This window comes from Panthera pardus, unplaced genomic scaffold, assembly GCF_024362965.1.
Source record: "Panthera pardus isolate Hobbes unplaced genomic scaffold, ASM2436296v1 HiC_scaffold_22, whole genome shotgun sequence".
NCBI classification, from domain to species: domain Eukaryota; kingdom Metazoa; phylum Chordata; class Mammalia; order Carnivora; family Felidae; genus Panthera; species Panthera pardus.
This window is the reverse complement of record NW_026526788.1, coordinates 78,949,298-78,971,105: the sequence shown is the minus strand read 5'-3', so window position 1 is coordinate 78,971,105 and position 21,808 is coordinate 78,949,298. Positions and strand designations below refer to the sequence as shown.

Here is a 21,808-nt window from a genome sequence, read left to right as displayed (position 1 = left end):
GTTGGCCTGGTTCCAGAGCACTTTGCCTCCGCCCCCGCCCACACCACCCCGACTCCTCTGCTCTTCCCAGAACTGCCCTGACCCCGATGTCAGCCTTCACTAACTAGCATTTCTCAAGCTGGTTCCTTGCGACATTAGTGAAAATTCCATGGCTGGTTATGTTTTGGAAATTTTGTGTATTCTGTTCCTCTCCTGTGGATTCACAGGGCTCAGTAGAGTATTAAAGGCTTCAGAAAGTCCTGTTGGTAAAGAAGTCTGTTTGATTTTGTCCATCTTCCCTTTTCTCCGAGTAATTTAAGCAGAAAGCAGGTATTGACAACGTGCAGAGCACTCAGTGGAAGACAGTTTAGGAAACGTTGCTTGGCTGTTGCTTGGTCCGCATATTTTGATAAGGCGTGGGCCTCTGGGTTCAAGGGAAGGGAAGGTTTCTGCCGGTGAGTTCTCCTTGTTCGGCCTTCCAGCCAATACAAGGCGGCTTTAATGGAGGGTTAGTTAATCCCGCCTTGACAGGTAGGATTGTTTGAGGGCTGTATGTGTGTGTGCCGGGTCGGAGGTGAGTCCACTGCCCTTTGGGGTAATTCACTCTCAAGAGCTAAGGAAAAATAACGTGCTAGGATTTCCCGTCTTTGACTCTACTTCAAATGTTCTTGGCCTTCACTGACCATGAAAAGTCCTAATAGTAATGGTCACTGATGACACGTCTTCATGTTGCCTACCTTTTAGGGGAGGCCAACTATGTGTAGGCATTCTGCAAACTCTTGCAACAAGCTTGTAAGGGAGATACTCTCACCCTAATTTTACTAGGGAGGGTGGCAAAGCTTGGACAGGTCACGTGGCTTACTCAGGGCCACACAGCTAGTTCACGGCGGCCTACCATTATTGGAAACTAAGCCTCCTTTTTTGCTCGTTTTACAACATCTACAAAGAAGTGTCATTTGGGCAACAATCTATTTTATAACCACAGAATTCTGTTAATGGATTTTTAAGAATCATGTTTTCCCCAGGATGATGAAAGTGAAAAATGATTTCAGGGTCTGAGTGTTATGTTACTCAGGAGAATACTGCACGTTGGATTTAATTGCTTAATAACTTAAAGTCAAATGGTTTTTTTTTTTTTTTTTTTAATATGATACACTCTACTGAAGGAGAGAATCATTTCAGTGTTTCTAAATTTTCATTAACTTTTGCCTCCTAAACTGGTAATAAAGGTTAGATCTCGGTAAGAGACTCTCGGTGCTATTGGGAGAGAAAAAAAAACATATTATCTCTGCACGCGCCTATCCTAACCAGGCTGCTTCTTGGGTATTTGGTGGATTTAAAAGCACGGATATGTCCAAACAGTCACTGACCCTGCATGCATCCGAGAATGACCGTGAACTCCTGAGATTTGGGGATCTGGTACTTGGCTGTGGTGTGGCTGGGACACTAGAGGATATATGCAGAGTCACATTTGGTGGCAGAGCTTGAACCCCAAAGCCAAGCACTGAGGACCTGAAACGTCTCCTTTTATCCTGTGTGATTTTCTATGACTTGGTTTGCGATGGAGCGGACTGGCTGAAACACAGGGGTGGAAAAGAGCTTCTCTCCTCGGAAGATGATCCCAGGGTTACTGCGATCATCATATAAGCTACTAAAACCTCTTTTCTCTGTTGTTTAGGTGGTCTGACATTTTAAAGGTTCTGCTCCCCCTGAAGAGGAAACATTTGAAAGGAACACGAGATGTAAAAGAAGAAATCTTCACGGGCGTCTCCAAGGATGGAATGCCAGCCCATCCCTCGCTGAGACCATGATCTCTTCTCCTCCCTTGGATGTTTCCGTGTTCTCCAGCGAGAATTCTTCCCCCTCATCTTGTGCCATGGGAAAAACCTGAAGGGCAGGCAGAATTGTTCCCAGACTTCGGGATTTTTCTGAGGTTTCAGCGGCTCTTACGGGACATGACAATTGGAGATCACTTCTTTTTGTTGTCTTTCAGAGTCGAACCAAAGAGGGCACTTCCTCATTGTCTAGTGCTTTGGCTCCTGCTCATTTTTATATTTGTTTCCGTTGCTTGTGCCTTAAAACCATCTTACGGAATCAGAAGACATCCTTAAGCAGTGTTCCAGCGCGACTTGCATGCATCTGGGCTCCGCAGGGGCTCTCCCATGGCTCTGTGGGCCAGCAGTCCAAGGGCATTACCATGAGGCACTGCATTAATTGCTGTATACAGTTGTTGCCCAACAACGAGCACAAACAGCAGGTTGGCTGCGGAGGAGGCCCCCTTCACAGTCACCTGGAGTGCCCCGCGTGCAAAGGAGAGAACAAAATTGTGCTTCGTGTGGACGGTAAGCAGATGAACTTGCTTGCTGTTCTCGAGGTGAGGGCTGAGGGCAATGAGAGCTGGGGCAGGTTTCTGCGCTTCAAGAAGGGGAAGCGATGTAGCCTGGTTTTTGGATTGATGATCATGACCTTGGTGATGGCATCTTACATCCTTTCTGGGGCCCACCAAGAGCTTCTGATCTCCTCACCTTTCCATTATGGAGCCTTCCCCAGCAATCCCAGCTTGATGGACGGTGAAAACCCGAGTGACACGAAAGAGCATCATCACCAACCCTCTGTAAATAATATTTCGTACGTGAAAGACTACCCAAGCATTAAATTAATCATCAACAGCATCACAGCCAGGATAGAGTTCACAACCAGGCAGCTCCCAGACATAGAAGATCTCAAGAAGCAGGAATTGCACGTGAGTAGCCTTGTGCTGATCTCCATTGATTGATTGAGTTTTAAAAATAGATGCTTCCTTTTCTGCGGCCGGCCGTCTTTGGGAACACAGGAAGAAAAATGACGGAAAAAAAATGTTCTCATGTGTAACAAGGCTAATTTGACGGCCTCACAGATCAGAGTGCACTGGGAGAGGGCTGTCCGTTCACGATGTTTACACCAAGGAGGAAATTCGAAGTACTGAAGGGCGAAGCTAGAAATACCGGAAGGGCCTCCCCTTCTCATAATTTCATCGCAGGACTTGAAACGCGGCCATGGTGGCTCAAGTTGCTTTTGTAGATCACCAGAATCCTGTTTCTATTGTGTCCTAATTAGTATTTTTGTCCCTAATGGTCACTTAAACACACAACTAGTGAAAAGATTCCAACTGTGAAATTTAATTAGATTGCTGTGCGCGCGTGTGAGAGAAAGAAAGATAAATCATGGTAGAATGGATTTTGAGTAAGCTTTTATCTTCGTTCTCTCCAGATTCTAGTTTTATTCTGGTCTAAGGAGAAAACATGGCCTTGGCTATTTACCAAGTTTTGCTTTATTTTCGTGCTTAGCCATCGTCACAGAACAGTTGAAACGCGAACACTGCAGCGAGGGTGAGGGCATGATCGCATCGCGGTGAGAACGCGTTCTTGCTAATTGTCCCCCCTCCGTGTGTCTCTCCCTTTTTTTCTTTTTCGTTGCAGATGTTTTCGGTAATCCCCAATAAATTTCTTCCAAATAGCAAGAGCCCCTGCTGGTACGAGGAGTTCACGGGTAGGAACACCACCGACCCCTACCTGACCAACTCCTACGTGCTCTACTCCAAGCGCTTCCGCTCCACCTTCGACGCCCTGCGCAAGGCCTTCTGGGGCCACCTGTCCCACGCCAGCGGGAAGCACTTCCGCCTCCGCTGCCTGCCGCGCTTCTACATCATCGGGCAGCCCAAGTGTGGCACCACCGACCTCTACGACCGCCTCCGGCTGCACCCGGAAGTCAAGTTCTCCGCCATCAAGGAGCCCCACTGGTGGACCCGGAAGCGCTTTGGTGAGCGCCAGCTGGCGCCGCGAGGGGAGGGGCCTGCGCCTGCGCGCTTCTTCCTGTCCCCGCCTCCCGCCTCCCGCCTCCCGCCTTCCCTAAAGTGGTTTCCGGCTCCCATCCCAGGTCCCGTGGTGCTCGGCCCCGCCAGGGAGGGTGGGCAGGTCCCCGAGTCGCAGGGAGCAGACAGTTCGCTAATCCAGGGCCGCCCCCACTCAAACCTCCAGTGGGGCTGGAACCCGGCTCCCAGTCACCGAGGGAGCATTTATTGAGTGCCGGCTGTATACAGGGCAAGGGGAAGGGTGCAGAATCAGCAGCTGCTCTTGTTCTGAAGAGCTTTGGTACACCTGCCAGCGGTGAGTGGTTAAGTGCCAGCTGGGCGTATTTCTGGGGCTTTCTGCCCCCAGCTCTGCACCGTTCCTGCCAGAGCTCCTCCCGCCCCCAACACCCCCCTGCCTGGGGAACACTACAAAGACTGCCACGCTGGGTGAAGTTTGAGCTTCTGGCTGGCTTCTCCCAGGATCGTGAACACGTCATCAAGCTGCTTCGGGCCTAACTTGCTCTGACCTGCTCCATCTGTCTGCCTCAAGTTCAGAATGAACGTCACCTCGAGATAATTCCGGGCGACCTTGCTCGCAGCATCCCTTTGCGCCCGGGGTGACCGTGGATACCGCCCCCACCCAGCCGGAGCCACCCTGCAGTCCTCATGTCACTGTTTCCTCTTAACCTTTTCCCTTCTGCCAGGAGATGTTTGGTCCCTTTGACAAAGGTCACAGCTCGGGTGGGACTCGAGGGCGTGTTTCAGGCAAAGGACCCAGGTTGCTTAGAAGGGAATCTTTAAAGTTTTCCTTAGTAGAACCTGAGTTTCGGCCAAGTCCTGTTTGTGTCCTGACAAATTGACTTCATACTTTTGATGTCCTTCCCGGAGCGGATGAACAGAAGCGTAAATGTGTCTTGTGGTTTGGCAGCAGCAGCTATGGGAGCCACGGTTTCACATAGGGTGATCTCCCTGCACAGCTCACCGTTTGCCCTAATGAAACCCAGCCTCCCACTGGCAGGGAAGAGGGAAGCCCAGGAACATGCTTCTGGAATCCGATCCCCAGGGTCTCCTTGAACCTCTTGCTGTTTTGTACACGGGTGTTTTCTCTCCGCTTTCCGTTAACCTTGATGGTTGTGGTTTGGGACAGTGTGTTGTTAACGTATTTCCACGTGAAATTTACCCGCTTTTCAGGCAAGGGGCACAATTGGGCTGCGTGGGTCGATGCCAGAATGACTAGTGGGTTCAACCGAGCATTTGTCCCGGGACTGTCCATTCCCCTTGTTGAGACAGAGAGACAAGCTGCCTGATCCCACAGGCCAGAAACAGAAACTCAGATAAAAAACTCCCTTTTCTGTCTGATACAGCACGTGCCTTCTGGATGCCATCGCTGCTCAGCCACTTTAGGGCCCGTCTGGCGCACGTGGTGACCAGCCCCCAAGTCTCTGGCCCTCTAAGCAGATGCTTTTATAGATCTCGAACAGGCGGGCTGTCCTTGAATCTGCCACTTGGGGCTGAATGGTGGCCTTCCGCTCCCTGAAGCGTGCACGGATTAAAGAGGACAGCCAGTTTGCAGGCGTCCTTCTTGTGAGCCCCCTCCTGCAGCTTACTCCGGTGGGCCCCCGGGCCTTCATATCCCTCTCTGGTTACTTCCAGGAGGCCACCGTCCGGCCGTTGACAGTTTCGTTCTCAGTAACGCGGGCTTCTTGGTTCTCGTAGGAATCGTCCGCCTGAGAGATGGGCTTCGGGACCGCTACCCCGTGGAAGATTACCTGGACCTCTTTGACCTGGCCGCACACCAGATTCATCAAGGACTGCAGGCCAGCTCTGCAGAGGAACAGAGCAGGATGACTAGGATCATTATCGGTACGGCTTCTGGGCAGCTCCCATCGGGGCCACTCCCGCCCCGGGCTGGGCCCCCATTCCCCCCGGGCCCCTTCTGCCCTGACGCTGGCCCAGCTTTTGCTCTGCCCGCCAGGAACATTTGCCTGACGCCGGCCACCTCTGTTGAAGGTGTACTTCCCGACCTGGCCGTCGGTCTCACCCCTCCGTGAAATGTTGACGTCGCTTACGCGATTTCTGTAAAGCAGCGACGCTTAGATTTTTTTTTTTTAACTTTTATTTATTTTTGAGACAGAGAGAGACAGAGCATGAACAGGGAAGGGGCAGAGAGAGAGAGGGAGACACAGAATCTGAAACGGGCTTCAGGCTCTGAGCTATCAGCACAGAGCCCGACGCGGCGCTCGAACTCACGGACCGTCAGATCATGACCTGAGCCGAAGTCGGACACTTAACCGACTGAGCCACCCAGGTGCCCCAAGCAGCGACGTTTAGTAGGCTTTTTTAGTTCTGTGCAGACTCAAGTGTACCGGAAACGTTTTTGTCTTTTTTTTTTAAGTTGGTATTTCTTTGTCTTCATTTAAACTAAGCGCACACACTTGGTTTCTTTTCATGACGTACTGATCTAAGTTTGGACGGGGCATCGTGATCGCCGATAACCAATGAGTCGATTTAATATTGTGGCTTTTGTAGTCCCTGGCCACTGGGGCCCGGTAGAGAGGGACGCAGTCTCTTCCTGAAGCAGACGCAGCCCTAACACATTGTTGGTGACTGATGGCTGTTGAGAAAGCCTAGCCCTTATCAACTTAATGCCTTTAGACATTCACAATGAGGTGGTTTGATTAATAATCACTTTTTTTTTTAATTCACAAGAACATTTTATAAAAAAAAAACTTGTCTAACCCGCTCTTTGTATTGGATTCAGCTTAGGAGAAGACATTTATCCACTTACCTCTTCTGAAAGAGAGAAACCTAATCACATATTTTGCTTCAATTGGTTACCTAAGGCAGCAATCTGTTTTTTTCTTTTTTTAACTTTCCTAAATGTGTTATATTTTGATTCTCCAAACTCAAGGAATCTTTTAGCAACTCAGAGGAATTGTAATCAACCATTTGAAACATGGCCTTGCTTTTGACTCTCCTGTCCAAGGAGATAGACTTACACGCCTAAGCTCTGATATATTTATGGTTTTTTAACTCACATCAAGTCACTCAGATGGTTTAACTCACATCAAGTCACTCAGATGAGATCATACACCACCCCACCCCCACCCCCCACCCCAGTAGTGCAAATTGGCTACTAGCTATCTTCTTGCAGCCTTGGGTCCACACACCTCAGCTCACAAGTCTAATTAATATTTGATTGTGACTCCTACACCGTATGCCTCTGGGAGAATCTCATGTTCTTATGAAAGAGCTAAAAATACACATCCTAGGGCTAGGAAATAGAGCCTGAGATAATGAATGAAAAAGGAAAGCCTTAGTGTGGTTTTCTAATTTTACTTCCAGATTTAAAAAGGAAAATTAAAAAGTTTGCTGCTCTGATACTTACCTAGAACAGAGTTTGATGAGTTTCATGGTAGTGGAGAGGCAGGTGGAAAGCTGGAGGCTAAGGCCTGCCTGTGTCACCAGCCGGCTCTGAGCCGTGTGACGAGTCTGTCTTTGCGTTCCTGAGCTTTAGTCGGCACATCTGCACCATGGGACAGAATGGACCAGATCCATTCTGGCTCCTCCGAGCCCTGAAATGCGATTCAGCTCTGCTTCAGCTTCCTCGGGTTAGGTCTTTGGTAGAGCATAAGTGTCTTCCTTCAGCCCTGCTCACGGGTCAGAGAGAGCCTTTCCTCAGTGGTCTGGGCCAATGGCTGGAGTCACAAGGGATTCCAGTGACCAGATTCTCGGGGGTGGGGCTCCAGACACGCGGAAAGGCAGGCCCCTACCTCTGCTGTCACGGCCCCCTGCTCTGCCCTGACAAAGTGCTCAGCTGGGGATCTGACTGCTGATGGAGTTGTTGATGGAGTCTTCCCCTAGATTGTAAGAGAGGAGAAGGCAGGGGATTGTCTGTCCTGTTTCCTTTCTCTGTCCCTAATGCCAAGCACACTGCCAGGCACTTTGAGACACTAGATGAATGTTTTCTGGATGGATGGATGGACGGACGGATGGACAGACGGGTGGAGGGACAGATGTTTCTCTGGTTGCAGAGCTGGTTTATGTATGAGATCTGACCGAATTTGTGCCACTTTGGTTTTAGATACTTCCCTTGTTGTAATATTCTCATATTCGTTGTGAGTAGAACGTTCAAAAGACTTCTGACGGGCGTGCCTTGCCCGTATTCTACGGTATTACCTTGAAAGAGAGGAAAGACCAGCACAGAAATGCTCACCTGGATGTGACTGAACATCCTAGAAGAGCCAGGGCCCTGCCAACTCCCCGCATCTTTGTGACGCACTCACCCCCAATCAAAGAAACTCGTCTTTTGGCTCAGATTTTCCCTGAATAAGTGACTTTGCGATGTATCGAGTACCCATGTGAAATGTCGGGAAATTGAATTGGTATGTAATGGATCGATTTGCCTCTCTTCTTAAATCTCTGAAGACTCTGCTAAAAAGAAAAAAAAAGTCAGGGAACTGGTTCAAGTGTCGGAGAGGGAGACGCGGAAATGTGCGTGCCTTGGCCTCCTCCCCGTTTTAGAATGCGTGTTGAACGTTTCCTCCTCCGTCCGTGCGGACTGTCGTAAAACCAGGGCCGGGCCGGCGGGCCGTCTACCCAGTCAGTACTGAGTGAATGCCAGCTGTGTGCGGGGCGATGGGGTGGCGGGCCCGTCGGACGCAGCACCTGAGACTGAGGTCCCGTGAGCCTTCCCGCAAAGCCTTCCTCTCGTTTGGTCTCAGAGAGTGCCCCGGACCGGCCGTTGTGATTGCACAAAAAAATCTGATGCTGATTGCCATCTAATTTCCTGAAGAGGCTCCGTTTCCCTAAACTACTCTTCCATCCCTGGCACTCGGGGAAGGAAACGATCTAGTACATTCTCAGCGGGCCCTTCAAATGCCACAGAGCTGTGTGCCGTGAGCAGAGTCAAACATCGTGAAATTGGGAGGCCAGGTGCTGGCAGAGGGGTTTTTTTGGCACATCCTGGAGAAGAGCTGGGAGGGAGCGGATGCTCCGTGGTGCCTAGATCACCTGGATTTCCAGATGGAGGCCTTTGGGGGGAAGCGGGCGAAGTCGCCGTGGCAGAGGGTCGTGACTCTTCCTGGAGTCCCCTGTGCCGGTGGTGGTAGACCAGCTCACCCATCATGGCTGGTTGAGGGGAAGGCATCGATCGGAGCCCAGTTTGGCCCCTGGCACAGGCTGCCCCGCGGGAGCCCCTAACTCAGCACTGCTCATTTGCGGCGTTCTCTGTTTCTAGGGGAGGCCAGCGCGTCCACCATGTGGGACAACAACGCCTGGACGTTCTTCTACGACAACAGCACGGATGGAGAGCCGCCCTTTCTGACCCAGGACTTCATCCATGCCTTTCAGCCAGACGCAAAACTGATTGTCATGCTCAGGGACCCCGTGGAGAGGTGAGCGGTTTGGGTTTCGTGCATTTGGGGGTGAAGAGGCAGTTTTAAAGACCCGCCTTCTCATCATGAGCAAGATCTTGCCTCTTTTTTTTTTTTTTTTTAAATAAACAAGCTTGACTTGCAACGTTACTGCTCTTTCTTGTGTAAATGTTATTCTTGGTGCAGTCTTCCTTGGGTCTAAACAAATTGTGGATTGTTTTCTTAGACAGCCTGACCGCGGTCTTTGGGCCTTCCGCCTCTGGCCTGGGGACGTGGGCCCTTCCTTGGGTACCGTCAGGGCACGTGAAACCCCCTTGGAATCAGGGGCGTCGGGGTTTGCCGAGCGCTTTAGCTCCCGCGATTCCTTGTGTCACGACCCCGTCAGCTCCGCTGAGTGTTCCGTCTCCAGCTTTCCTCAAAAGACCAAAAGGAAGAAAAATGACGGGCAGGGCTGTCTTGTTGTAGAAAGCCGGGGTCGCCCCGTGTGACTGAGGCGCAGCTGGTGTGATACTGAACGGCGGGGCTGGGCCGGCACTGGCGATGCTCTGATCGCACCAAAGCCTGCGTGGACGGCGGAAGCTCGGGGCTTCTGGGACACTTAGCCCAGCAGTCCCCGTAGTATCACCACATCAGAGACGAGGGGCCCCGCAGGCTGGTCCAGGATCCTGGAGTGGGAGTCCCCGAGCCCTGTGATGACCAGTCCAGCTCCGTGAGACTCTTCTTCCTCTTGTGAAGCCGGATCTGTCTTGTAGGAGTATCCGCACTTTGGCTCTGCTTCTTCCCCACAGAGTCACACAGACCAAGTGTCATGCTCCCCAAATGGCAGCGCCTGCCACATGTGGAAGACAGCAGCCAGGGCCTTCGGTGTCTCGCTTTTCTTTGGGCTCCGCGTCTCTTGTTATGGGCGGGGTTATGCCTCTCCCAAGCATGTGCTGAAGTTCTAACCGCCCCCATACGTCTGAGGGTGACCTTGTTGGAAAACAGGGCCTTTGCGGCTGGACTCGAGTTAAAATGAGGTTCTGTTGGACACGGGTGGCCCCTAATCCGGTGGCTGATACCCTTGTGAGAAGAGGAAATTTGGACACAGGGACAGGGGAGGACACCACGTGATGGCAGAGGCGGAGATTGGAGTGACGCGTCCGCAGGCCCGGGGGGGACCTAGGATTGCCGACCACCGCCAGCAGCTGGCGACGGGTCTGGAACAGCCCCTCACTCAGCACCCCCAGCGGGAACCCGCCCTGCTGCTGAAGCCAGGATTTCAGACTTCGAGCTTTCAGAAATCCCAAAGAATAAAAATCCCGCAGTCACGGGCCCACAGGTTGCGGTAGAAACTAATATCCCCCTAATATCTTCCTTGGATGGCATGCATCCGGGGCCTCGTGTCCTTGCCAGGGATAGCAATAAGAAGTGCTTGTTGGGGAAATTTTAGGAAACACACTGGAAAGCTATAAAGGAAAACTGTTATAAAAAAAAACCAGCAATAGTCTCCCACCAGCTTACCTAGGCAGATAAGTGTGTGTGTGTGTATGTGTATGTACACAACCGAATGCACATCCAGTCTTACACCTGCTGCTTTTGTTTCACATTCTTGCCCCCAGGAGGACTTGCCGTAAAGTCCTGCCCTGGTCACTCCCTGCATTTATCTCTGTGTCCCTTTGGCGGAGCTCTCGAAACGGCCCCTGCAGCTCTGACCGTGGCCTGGTCAGAGGAGCGCTGGCTTGTCCCCCTCTGTCTGCGCTGCGGCAGGCCCTCCTCGTGCTGCATCACGAGGCACATCTTTGTGCCCCGGATGCCGCCACTCTGGTTCTGTCCTTCTCCTCAGGAAGCCACCCTGTCTGGTTCCGAGGCGGCCGCTGACCTCGGAGCAGCTCGCCACATCCTACCTGCTGGTTCCCACAGTTGGGAGGCAGGGATCGGCCCTTCTGCTCAGGGAGTGGGCTGCCCAGCCTCCTCCCCAGCCGGAGAGCGGGTGACACAAACCGGCGGTGCTCTCGTGTAGACATGATTATGTAACTGTCAGCCTCGGGAGGAAAGGCTTCATGACTGAGTGACCCTTCACCGCCCACTGAGGTGTTTTCACAGCTGCTCTGCCCTCCTCCCCCAGACCGCCTCCAGCCGCAGCTCCCAAGGCTGGAAAATTCTCTCAAGAGTATGCTTCCTGTGCACTGAATGTCTTCCTGTCACTCTCCCTAGTTCCTCATTCTGGGGGAGGTCACGCTGTGTCTCAGGCTCAGGGGCCACGGGAGTGAGCGCTGCGACATCGTGTCACTCCCTGGGCATAGAGGGGTGGGGACCGGTGTGGTGTGGGTCTGGTCTTGTTCAGCGTGTGCCTGCCCCGTCCTGGGCCCCGAGCATGGGAGCCCACGGCTGGTTGCAGGACCGGCATGGCTGTGGTTGTTAAGGTCTGTGACTTCAACCAGAGCAAGAGGGAGGGTGAGAAGTGACCCAGAAGAAGGAATGAGTTCCTAGTGGGGAGGTCTAGAAGAGTTACTCTGGAGGAGCTGAAGCCAGGCTGGGTTTTGAAGGCTGAGTAGGAGTTTGGCAAGTCGACAGAGATGGAGTGCGGTTGAGAGGAAGAAGCCTTGCGAGCAGGGAGAACAGTGAGAGCAAAGGTAAAGACCACAGGTTCTCTTGTTGGGAGGGTGGAATCACCTTTCCTAAACACATCCCTTTCTTCCTGCAGTTCTCGATTGTACCTCCGAGGACACAAGTGCCATAAGGCGAGCCTCTCAGTGGGGAGGGCCATGGTGCTGCCCAGATTCAGACAGCTGAGCCAAAGCAGGACCTGCCCAACTTGCCTCTAGACCCAGCCAAAAGTCGGCCTGCCTTTACAAGACTTAAGGGCCACGAGACGGCCATTTCAAGTAGTCCCAGGTTTTGCCTCCTCTCTCCCCTCCTCTCCTCTCCCCTCTCCCAAATACTCTGTTTATTGTGAATACTCTTTTGCCTTTCTGGTCCTCAACAGAAAGAGTTGGTCCATTTGGTCATTTCTCGAACCCTGACCACATGTTGGGCGTGGTGCTGGGGGCTGAGCATATACATATCTGTGAAAGATGAAGGTCCATCCAGTGCCTACCCTCTGGGGGCTGGCACTTTTTTGGAGAAGTGAGGCCTTGCCTCTCTCGTGGCGGATGTCGTGGTGGCTGCCGAGGAGGGAACGGCCCGATGCCGCGATGGCAGCCTGCATCAGGAGGCTAACCCCGTCACTGAATCGCCTGCTGCATTCGGCATCGACTGTCGTATAACAGTTCACCCCCAAAGTCAGCAGCTTAGAACACCACACGCTTACGATGGCACAGTCTCTGTGGGTCAGAACCTGACCCGGTTTACTGCATCCTCTCCTTCGGGCTCGCTCTCAAGGCCACAGTCAGGGCTTCACCATGGTGGGGTCTCATCCGAAGGCTTGACTGGGGAAGGCTCTGCTTCCAAGCTCTCACGGTTGTTGGCAAATTCAGTTCCTCAAGGGCTGTTGGGGGGAGGGCGTCCATTCTTTGCCGGCTAGAAGCTTCCCTCAAGGCCTTGCTGCTGGATCTTGCCAACAGGGCTGCTTTCTTCATCAAAGCCAGCAAGGGGAGAGTCAACCAGCAAGTCGGAAGTCACAGTCTTTTATAATCTGATCGCTAGGCTGTGCATCCATCACCTTTACATACTCTGTCGGTTAGAAGCAAGTTACAAGGTCCGGGCCACACTCGAAGGGAGGAGGTTACATGCTCTGAATGCCAAGGAACAGGGATTTTTGCCCTGCACACCTGCCCTCCATTTCCCTGTCTGATCCTCCCAGAGACCTGGGTCCCAGCCCTGCAGCCAACAGCAGAGAAGCTGCCAGAGTGATACCCCATCCAGAGGCAGAGCCCCCCCCATGCACAGCGGAGTGTGTGTTCATCTGCACCTTTTCTGTGTGGGCTACTGACAGCAACAGCTGTTTTGCTGCTTTTTAAGCATTTATAAAAAATATGCAACAGTAGGGATTTCTTCTTTTTTTAAACCCGTGGCTCACGGCCTATCCTAAGTGGCTGGCTCGTTCGCCATTCCAGCCAAAAAGGATGATAGATACTCAATGTTTAGGTCACTCGAAGAAACACACCCTTGGAGCCCTGTTCCCTTTAGTCTAACTGGGTCCCCGGCCAATAGCCCACTTGGGTCGTCCCGCGACCTCGCTCTTCCGTGGGGACGTTCCGTGGTTGCCTGCTGCCAGTGGGATTAGGCTAAACCTTTCTTTCCATCTACAAATTGGCGGGGGCCAGGGGTGGATTTTATTTCTAGTTTCAGATTCACACTTAGCCATTATTTCTCGAATGGATCCAAGGTAGAGGGTTTAAAAATACTGGAATTGCAGGTAGAATCAAATCAGTCACGTTTAAGTTTCCAGAGAAAGATGTAAATGGTAAGTAAGCCCATCTCTCCCCTTCTGGAAGAGAACAGAGGAATAGTGGAAAGTGGATAGGCGGGTGCTTGCGGCCAGAAGGGCCAGCCAGGCGTCATGTCGCAAGTTTCTCTGTGAAAGAGATAATGACAGTTTAAAAAAGTGAAGCGTTTCTAGGCCAAATTGGCCTACTTAATTAAAAAGCAGAATTTTCTTCATTTAATCTGACGCTAAAGTGGAAAAGACCATTCTTTTCACTGCCTCTCACATTAGCCTCCTGCCTCTTCATCTGCAAGAGGTTGGTGGAGTTTGCCTCATCATTTGGAGACAGCCTCCGTTACATGTGCAGAATGGCTGGAAGGTGCTGGCCCCTCGGACGTAGTTCACTCAGGGGACACTTGGAGGGTAGGGTCACACAGCATCTGTCAAGGACTTTACCACGTGTCTGTTTTGGGTTTCGTTCTGTATGTAGTGTTAATGCAGGGTGCAGCAACGACCCCACAGGGATGCTTGGTTTTCCTGCTTTATGATGACGAGTCAAACAGGAAGGAGAGCTCCGCTAGGAGTGAGAACTTGATTTTGACCCAAGCACCATGAGCCTGAGAACCTGGGGCATTGTGTTCATCTGCTTATATAAATTGGTTTTTTAAAGTTTATTTATTTTGAGAGAGAGAGAGAGAGAGAGAGAGAGAGTGAGCGAGTGCGTGTGTGTGGGAGAGGCAGGAAGAGAGGGAGAGAGAGAATCCCAAGGAGGTGCTGTGTGCTGTCAGCATAGAGCCCAACACGGGGCTCGAACTCATGAGGCGTGAGATCGTGACCTGAGTGGAGATCAAGAGTCAGACGCTTAACCCACTGGGCCACCAGGCCCCCCTAAACTGATTTTTAAACAGCCCACTAGTGTGGGTCAATAATTAATCTATTTAGGACGATGCCCTAGGAAGGGAAGGAATGAAACACTTAATGAAATGCATCCATTTACATGCAGTTGATCATTAGGACAGAGTAATGAGCGATGCTAAGCCTTGGGGCAGGAATGCTGGTTTCATGGATCTTACTCCCAGCAAAGCGGGTGGTAGGATGTGTGAGCGGTGAGTGGCAAACCAGGGTCGCCTTGTAGAGTCATAGCTCTGGGGGACCAGATAGTCTGAATCGGAACCCCAGCTCTGCCACTCACTGGCTGTGTGGCTTTGAGCAGGTTACTTGACCTCTCTGTGTCTCATTTCCTTATCGGTGAAATGGGGGAAAATAGTCCTATCTCTAGGGTTGTGAGAATAACTTAATATATGTAACGTATTTAAACAGGGCTGGATAAATACAAAATATTATGGAATTATTAGCTATTATTGTTAGGTCACAGTAGTAGCAAATAATGACAACAGCCAGATTGAGCACTCATTTACTCCCTGAACAGGTATTGAACAACTTAGATATGCAAGATGCAGTGCATACGTTAGAGAACAAAATCCTTCTTGTCTGCCTTCGTGGAGTCTCTGTCCAGTGCAAGGGCCGGGGACAGCCCTCAATTAAGTGACCAAAGCGTTAACTGAGCACGTACTCAGGCTGGGCTACCTGCTAAGCCCTTTTCAGGCATTGCCTCATTCGAGCTTGGCAAGTAGGTGTGTGGGCTCAGTGGGGCTGCATTACTGGGTTCGCCGTCAACTGGTTAGTAGTGTGGCCAGGCTGGATTTGAGCCCCTGTTGGTTTGAGGAATCAGGCTTTCTTCCCTATCATAGGCTGGTCCTTGGGATGCAGATTTAACTTGGAGACGGCAGTGAGCACGCAGGAGGTTTACGGGGCCCGTTGTGGGACAAGCCGGTGGGGGGGTGGGGAGGCGGCGGTGGGGGGAGACAGGCAGAGCGGAGGTTGGGGCCATGACGCAGTCGCACAGAGGTCTCCCCGACCCCACCACGAGCTCCGTGGCTTGGACGGCCCTTCAGAGTTGTCCCCAGCGAGGCCTCTCCCGGCCACCAGCCGCTGTCCCCTGTCCGTGCTGGGGAAGCGTAACCATGGGTGGGGCGGGGCCTTTCCTGGACCGGACTGGGCTGTGAGCCATCAGCAGGGTGACTGCCCACTTTTGCAAAGCTCTGGAAGCAGTAAGGTCCCCTGTCTTTGATGGGTGCCTTCAGGGCATGGACCCCACGCCAGAGAGATTAAGATGCCGATCCCAGGGCGACATCGAGCTCAGATTAGCAGGTAGCTGCGCTGACCGCCGCTGCGGGATTGCCGGCACCCTCTGACTTGAGACGAGGCTTTCTCTCGCCGCTCCGATGTCCCGCAAACAGTTCCACTTCCCTGGGTCCCTGGGAGCGCTGACTTAGTGCCACAGACACGTCCTCGGGCAGGAGCGGGGAGCTGGCGCTTCGGCGTCACGTGTGGTATTTTCTCCGTAACACATCTGCACGGGGATTGAAAAGCAGGCTGTCGCCCAGCGCTGATGGCTCAGTTATTAACGTCGATTATCTTAAGGGGAAATGAGGACTCCCCTGTGGGCAAGAGATGGGACTGGGGGTGGTGGGGGGAGGCCGTCGGAGCGGAGAGGTCGTGACAGCGGCCTCAGAGCCGCAGATGGATGGTATGCCCTCTTCCTCCCTCCGGCCCGCACTCTTGCCTTTGTCTTTGAGACCCTGGGGGACGAAGAAATCAGCGGGAGTCTCGAGGAGGATTGTAGTGCAGTGTCTCTCAGTGGCCTGTTAATTTCCTGGCAGATTCAGGCATTTCGCTTCTCAGAACCCGTCTGTGGGGTGTTACGGCCTGCCTTTCGTGAGCCCTGAATGTGGCGTGGGCTCACTTTCATAGGGCTGAACTGTGAGCCACCCGAGGCCAAGGGGGTTGGCCGGGGCTGTCACGGTGGGGAGGGAGGGCCGGCCGGGCCCAGGCCAGGACAGCTCAGGCCTTTGTGAAGGTGCTCTGAAGGCCGTTCGGGACTGACCGCCTGGCGAAGGCCCCCGTCTTGTTACCGGTGAGAGAAAAACCATCGTGCTGAAAATTCCTTGTGTGTTTGACACTGTTTATGTTTTTGGGAAATGTTTACAGAGGCGTGGGCAGCCCTGCGTGCTCCCACACGGGTTGTTTGCAGAGGGCGAGAGACACCGGGGAGAAGGGCCCCGTTGTAGCCAGTCCGCAGAGGCTGCGAGGCGAGACGTGTGCCCACATCAGGCCAGGATGGATGGGGGTGGGGTGGTGGCGAGTCCCCTCTGGACCGTCAGGTCAGTCTGGGGACCTCGGATTAGTGAGGCTGGCGAGTTGAAGCGGGGAGGGCGTGTCACACACGGGCCAGCCCTGGGGGGCGGTGGCCACGCCCTGCGGTGGGGGTCCCCCAGCCTGGGATTCAGGCCTGGCTTCGCTACTGCTTTAATCAGGGGCAGCCCAGCGACCCGCTGCGCGTTCTTTTCTTTCCTGCCAGCAGATACCCACGATCAGGGTCACTGGCAAACTGTGTCCAAGTGCTTTGTCAACCATGCTGGGCTCTTAGATGAAAGGCACGTTTGGTATTGCCTCTGCGAGGTCCTGCTTTTCGTTCCGTGAGCATTTACCACGGACCCAGGACTGGCTGCTCTGGACCCAGAACCCTACTCGTGCCCGAGGGGAAGAGAAGACCGGCCCAAATGACCTCAGTGAACTGGAGATTTTGCATCCATGTGGACACGTTCAGGCCCAAACGTGGATGTTCTCCTCTGGCAGAAAATGAGCCTCATCCGTGTCACCCATGTGTACGGCCCTAAGGTGACTCTCGACATTTTCTCCAAACGAACTGGCCCGGCCAGTCCTGCTTCATTGTTCCTCGAGGTGAGAAACGCACAGCCCATGATTCGGCGAGACGGAAGGGCCTGCTTCCCAGCCACATCAAATGGCCTTTATTTCCTTGTAGGAAAAATACGCATGATGATTATTGACGGCACAGTATCGGAGGTCAGGAAGTTATCGATCAGTGATTTGAATCTGGACGCCAGCAGATGGAGAACAGTGACGGGGTTCTCGGTTTTTCATTTTTGTCATCCCCCTCTGGGTGGCTGCAGGCCCGGGGTGGGGGTTGGGTGAAGCAGAAGACAAGAGTGTCATGTGCCCACCTCCCGGGGGGGTCCTGGTGGAGGAAATGGGACGTTCATCTGTGGGTCCCTGAGAAGCCGGCTGGCGGGCACTCTGGGAACGCAGCGAAATTGGGGCTGGCACGGCCTGCAGGCGGTGAGCCAGCCCAGGAGCCGGCAGCCGCCCCCGGCCGCCCACCATCCCAGCAGCCGCCCCCGGTCTCTTCCCAGAGCCCAGCCCTCTGAGACGGCCGAAGCGTGACGCTTCGACGGGGAACGACAGCACGGCTCAGGCTCTCGAGACCGAGCCGATGAAGTGTCGCGTGCCTCGGGGGCCCGGGGATGTCCGTGACTTCTGACGTGAGCCTCTCCGGGAACGGACGGGTTAAAAGCAGCAGGGACGTTCTGGGGGCGACGAAAACCTTCTGGAAGTGGATGGTGGCAGCATGGGCGCAGCGTCGTGTATGTGCCAAGAACTATTGGATGGTTAGGACGTGGATTGCGTCTCCATTTACGAAGGGTGGTGAGCACCAGACCCACCAAGGCCAAGCAGCCGATGACCGTCGGCTTGTGCAAGTGGCGAAAGATCACTCCGTGCGCTCCGAACTTGTTGTTGTTAATGTTTGTTCATTTCGAGAGAGAGCGCGCGTGCACGCAGAAGCGCGGTGGAGGGGCAGAGACAGGGGCCGTCAGCCCAGAGCCCGACTCGGGGTTCGATCTCCCAAACCGTGAGCTCATGACCTGCGCTGAAATCAAGGGTCGGACGCTCAACTGACCGAGCCGCCCAGGCGCCCCGAGCTCTGACATCGTAACGAACACCTGAACACCTGTTTGTCGTTGCTGCCGAATGATGCCCAAGGCGACGCTCCGTAAACTCGCTTTTCCCGATGGTCACAGCGATGCTCATCTTGGTCCTGAGTGTGTGTTGGGTGCTGTGTTACACGTCACAATTGCTTTTCTGTTTCCAGGAGCTTGAGTAGTTCTGTAACAGAATTGACTCCTGCTTTGCAGTCACTGGGCACCTAAAACAACACAAACGTCAAAACAGACCCCAGAACCCATTGGCTCCGATGGCTGGCCCTCCCCCCGCCCCGGTTGATTGGCTTCTAAACTCGGGCCATGGGCCGAGGCCTGTGGGATCAGGGGGCTCTGTCTGGGCCCAGGCAGACCTGGGTTCGTTTGGGCCCCAGCCGCAAAGGCCCTGGGGCCGTGTGACCTCTCCGAAGGCCAGCCTTCTCCTCGTAAGATAGGGTGACGATGCTCTGCCCGTGGCTCAGGCGGGGAGGGGGGGCTCGGGGAGACAGGTTGTGAACGCGGGATGAGAAAACGTGTGCAGTGCGTGGCACAGGGCCTGCTGAGGGCAGCCGCGTCAGGGATGGAAGCCGTGAGGACCGTGGGAGCTGACACCCACAGCACCCGCGAGCCCGGCCTGTGGGAGCGGCCCACGGAGTAGTGGCTGCCCCTGTTTTTGTGCCAATCCGTCCACCCACCTCTGCTCAGTGTCGTTGAAGGAATCCAGCATTGGCCTGGGCATAACCGTCCCGGTTTTCCATGGCCTTGGTGGCCATTCCTCTGTCCCCACGAGAGGGAGAGATGTAGTCCCTTCCAGAGGCACTAGGTTCGGGGAGCCACCCCCCACGCATACATTCTCTCCCACTCCCCCTCGCGGCCGTGCTGGGTCCCGGGACCCCCGCACCACACAGGCAGGAGCCGAGCGCACTTCCAGGAGAGCCGGCCCCCTGTCACGGGGCCGCCCCAGCAGCCTTCTAAAATAACCACAGCACAGAAGGCCTGGAATGTATTTGGACTTATATTTGGAATTGCTGTTGGAAACGGTCCTGGCCAAATGTAACACCCATCTGTTTGGGATGGTTTAAGAGTAAGAAAATTAGATGGTTCAGCAGAAGGGGGCTTGGCGGCCCCTACAATGCAAGGGGGCTGGCTGGGTGTCGGGGCAGCTGGCTCTCAGCCGGGGAGCCCTCAGCCCCGCCAGCCGTGACTGTTCCTGCTGCTGGGGCCACTCGCTTCCTGCTGGACTGCCCCAGCTGGAGACCTCCCCCTTGTCTCAAGCTGGTTCCTGAACCTTCTACCCCCTGGGCAGTCTTCCCTCCAGGAGCGTAGTTCAGGTTTCCTTCCCGCTCTGGACGGCCTTTCAGCCATTGAAGCTGTTGTCCTTCCTGCTAAGTCTTGCTTCTTCAGATGGAACAGCTCCTTCCCCCTCACCGTTTGGCACCCAGCCCTGAAAGCAAGCATCCTTTGGGATCCCAACTGGCCAGGGTGGTGCAGAGTGACACCCTCCCACATTTTTAATGCCATACCTTTATTAATGCATCCTATGGTTTGCATCAGTGTCCATGCAATTCTGTGATGATTCATTATGAGTTTATGTCAGCTAAACCTATTGTGTGTTTACCCTGTTGGCCTCTCTCCCCTGCTTCATCATTGTACAGTTATTTTAAAAATTTTTTTAATGTTTACTTATTTTTGAGAGAGAGAGAGGGAGACAGAGAGACAGAGCACTAGCAGGGGAGGGGCCGAGAGAGAGGAAGACAGAGAATCTGAAACAGGCTGCAGGCTCTGAGCTGTCAGCGCAGAGCCCAATGCAGGGCTTGAACTCGGGAATGGTGAGGTCATGACCTAGGCGGAAGTCGGTCGAGTCACTGACTTAGCCACCCAGGTGCCCCTTGTACAGTTGATTTTAAAGACCAAAACGTGGATGTTTCGGTTTATCTATTGTTACATGAGAATGTCCGCTCCAGCCCTTGGATACTTAGTCTTGCTACATTTGCTGCCCTTCTCAACATTTTCTGAATGGCTTTAACCCATCCAAGTGGCTTTCACTCGTGCATGGTCACTGCCTGGCCCTTTTCCCCCAGAGAGTAGCTGTGGGGGAAATCATAGCATTGATTATTGCTGACATTCTTAGGAAGCACGAGCCTGATTCTTCGGGGGATCCAGATAGGGCTCCCTGAAAGTTAGAGCTCATGCTTTTCCTTTGCCTTCTTGCTTACATCTCTGTAGGGAAGCGAACCGTGTGACTCTCATCCATCTGTACACTCAGGACTCTCCCGCGGTCTCAGGGTAGGAGAGAGGTGTAGGCAGAAAACTCCTCAGTCTTCCTGGGAACTGGGGGGTAGAACCTGCATGCGTCTCCTGGGGCTGTTGCAACAAATTACCACAAACCTGGGGGCTTAATGCGATGCAAATTTATCCTCTGGCAGTTCAGAAGGCTAGAAGTCTACACTCCTGGATGCCACCAGGGTGGGTTCCTTCTGGGAGTTCTGAGGGAGGGGCTGTTCCAGGCCTGTGTCCAGCTGCTGCTGGTGGTTGACAGCTCTTGCTGGTCCCTGGCTTGCGGCAGTATCCCTCCAGCCTCCCCCCGTGTCTTCACGTGGCCTTCTCCCCCCGTGTCTCTGTCGCCTTTGTAAGGACACCAGTCATTGGATTTACAACCCACCCTCCATCCAGGATGCTCTCATCTCAAGATCTTCATTCGACATAATTTCATCTGCAAAGACCCTGTTTCCAAATAAGATCCCATTCATAGGTGCTGGGGACACATTTTGGGAGGATCTGTAGAATCCAGACAGGAGAGGTGGCCATTCACTGTGATGAGTAAAGTCTCTGCTCAGCTGTTTGTGACAAAGTGGAGTGTGAGAGACGTATTGTTACTCGTACGCCTCCCGGCAAGCGTGTGGGCTCGAGGGGATCCCAGAGCCCCCGGGCACATTCTGTGGGCAGGTCCAGGTTCCCGGGGGGACTGAGGGGCCAGAGACATCCCCTCTAGAGACTCTGCTGAGGAAGTGGGCCCGGCCCGGCTGTGAACTTGAGTCACAGAAGATGGGGTCCTGAGTTCATTTCACCTCCCCTCAAACAGATGAAGATCAGTCGTCCTCTCCTCCCTCACCGTCCCCTGCCCCCGCCCTGTAGCAGGGCTGGGCTGGCCTGGTTGGCACCTCGGACAGGTCCCAGTTTATGCCCTGGGATTACTTCTTGATCTCTAAAGAGTTGTTGTGGAATCAGCAGATTCTTCATGAAGTTACTTTGTGTTTAAAATTGAGCCAGGTGTAGGGACTCTTGTTTTACTTATTTATTTTTAATGGTTTTGTTTGTTTGTTTGAAGGAGAGAGAGAGAGAGAGAGAGAGAGAGACAGATCATGAGCGGGGGAGGAGCAGAGAGAGAGGGAGACACAGAATTCAAAGCGGGCTCCAGGCTCTGAGCTGCCAGCACAGAGCC

The 21,808-nt window shown here is 53.4% G+C and overlaps 1 protein-coding gene across 6 annotated transcripts in view; it reads left to right on the top strand.

Annotated features, from left to right (window-relative positions):
• CHST15 (carbohydrate sulfotransferase 15) overlaps positions 1 to 21,808 on the top strand; it is a 79,449-nt gene that overhangs the window by 44,004 nt on the left and 13,637 nt on the right. For all 6 annotated transcript variants that reach the window (XM_053910007.1, XM_053910010.1, XM_053910012.1 and 3 more), the window contains exons 2-5: positions 1,658 to 2,722; positions 3,438 to 3,777; positions 5,525 to 5,671; positions 9,048 to 9,204. In XM_053910007.1, coding sequence (XP_053765982.1) covers positions 2,177 to 2,722; positions 3,438 to 3,777; positions 5,525 to 5,671; positions 9,048 to 9,204 — 1,190 coding nt within the window. In that variant the 5' untranslated portion in view covers positions 1,658 to 2,176. The remainder of the gene's footprint in view (positions 1 to 1,657; positions 2,723 to 3,437; positions 3,778 to 5,524; positions 5,672 to 9,047; positions 9,205 to 21,808) is intronic.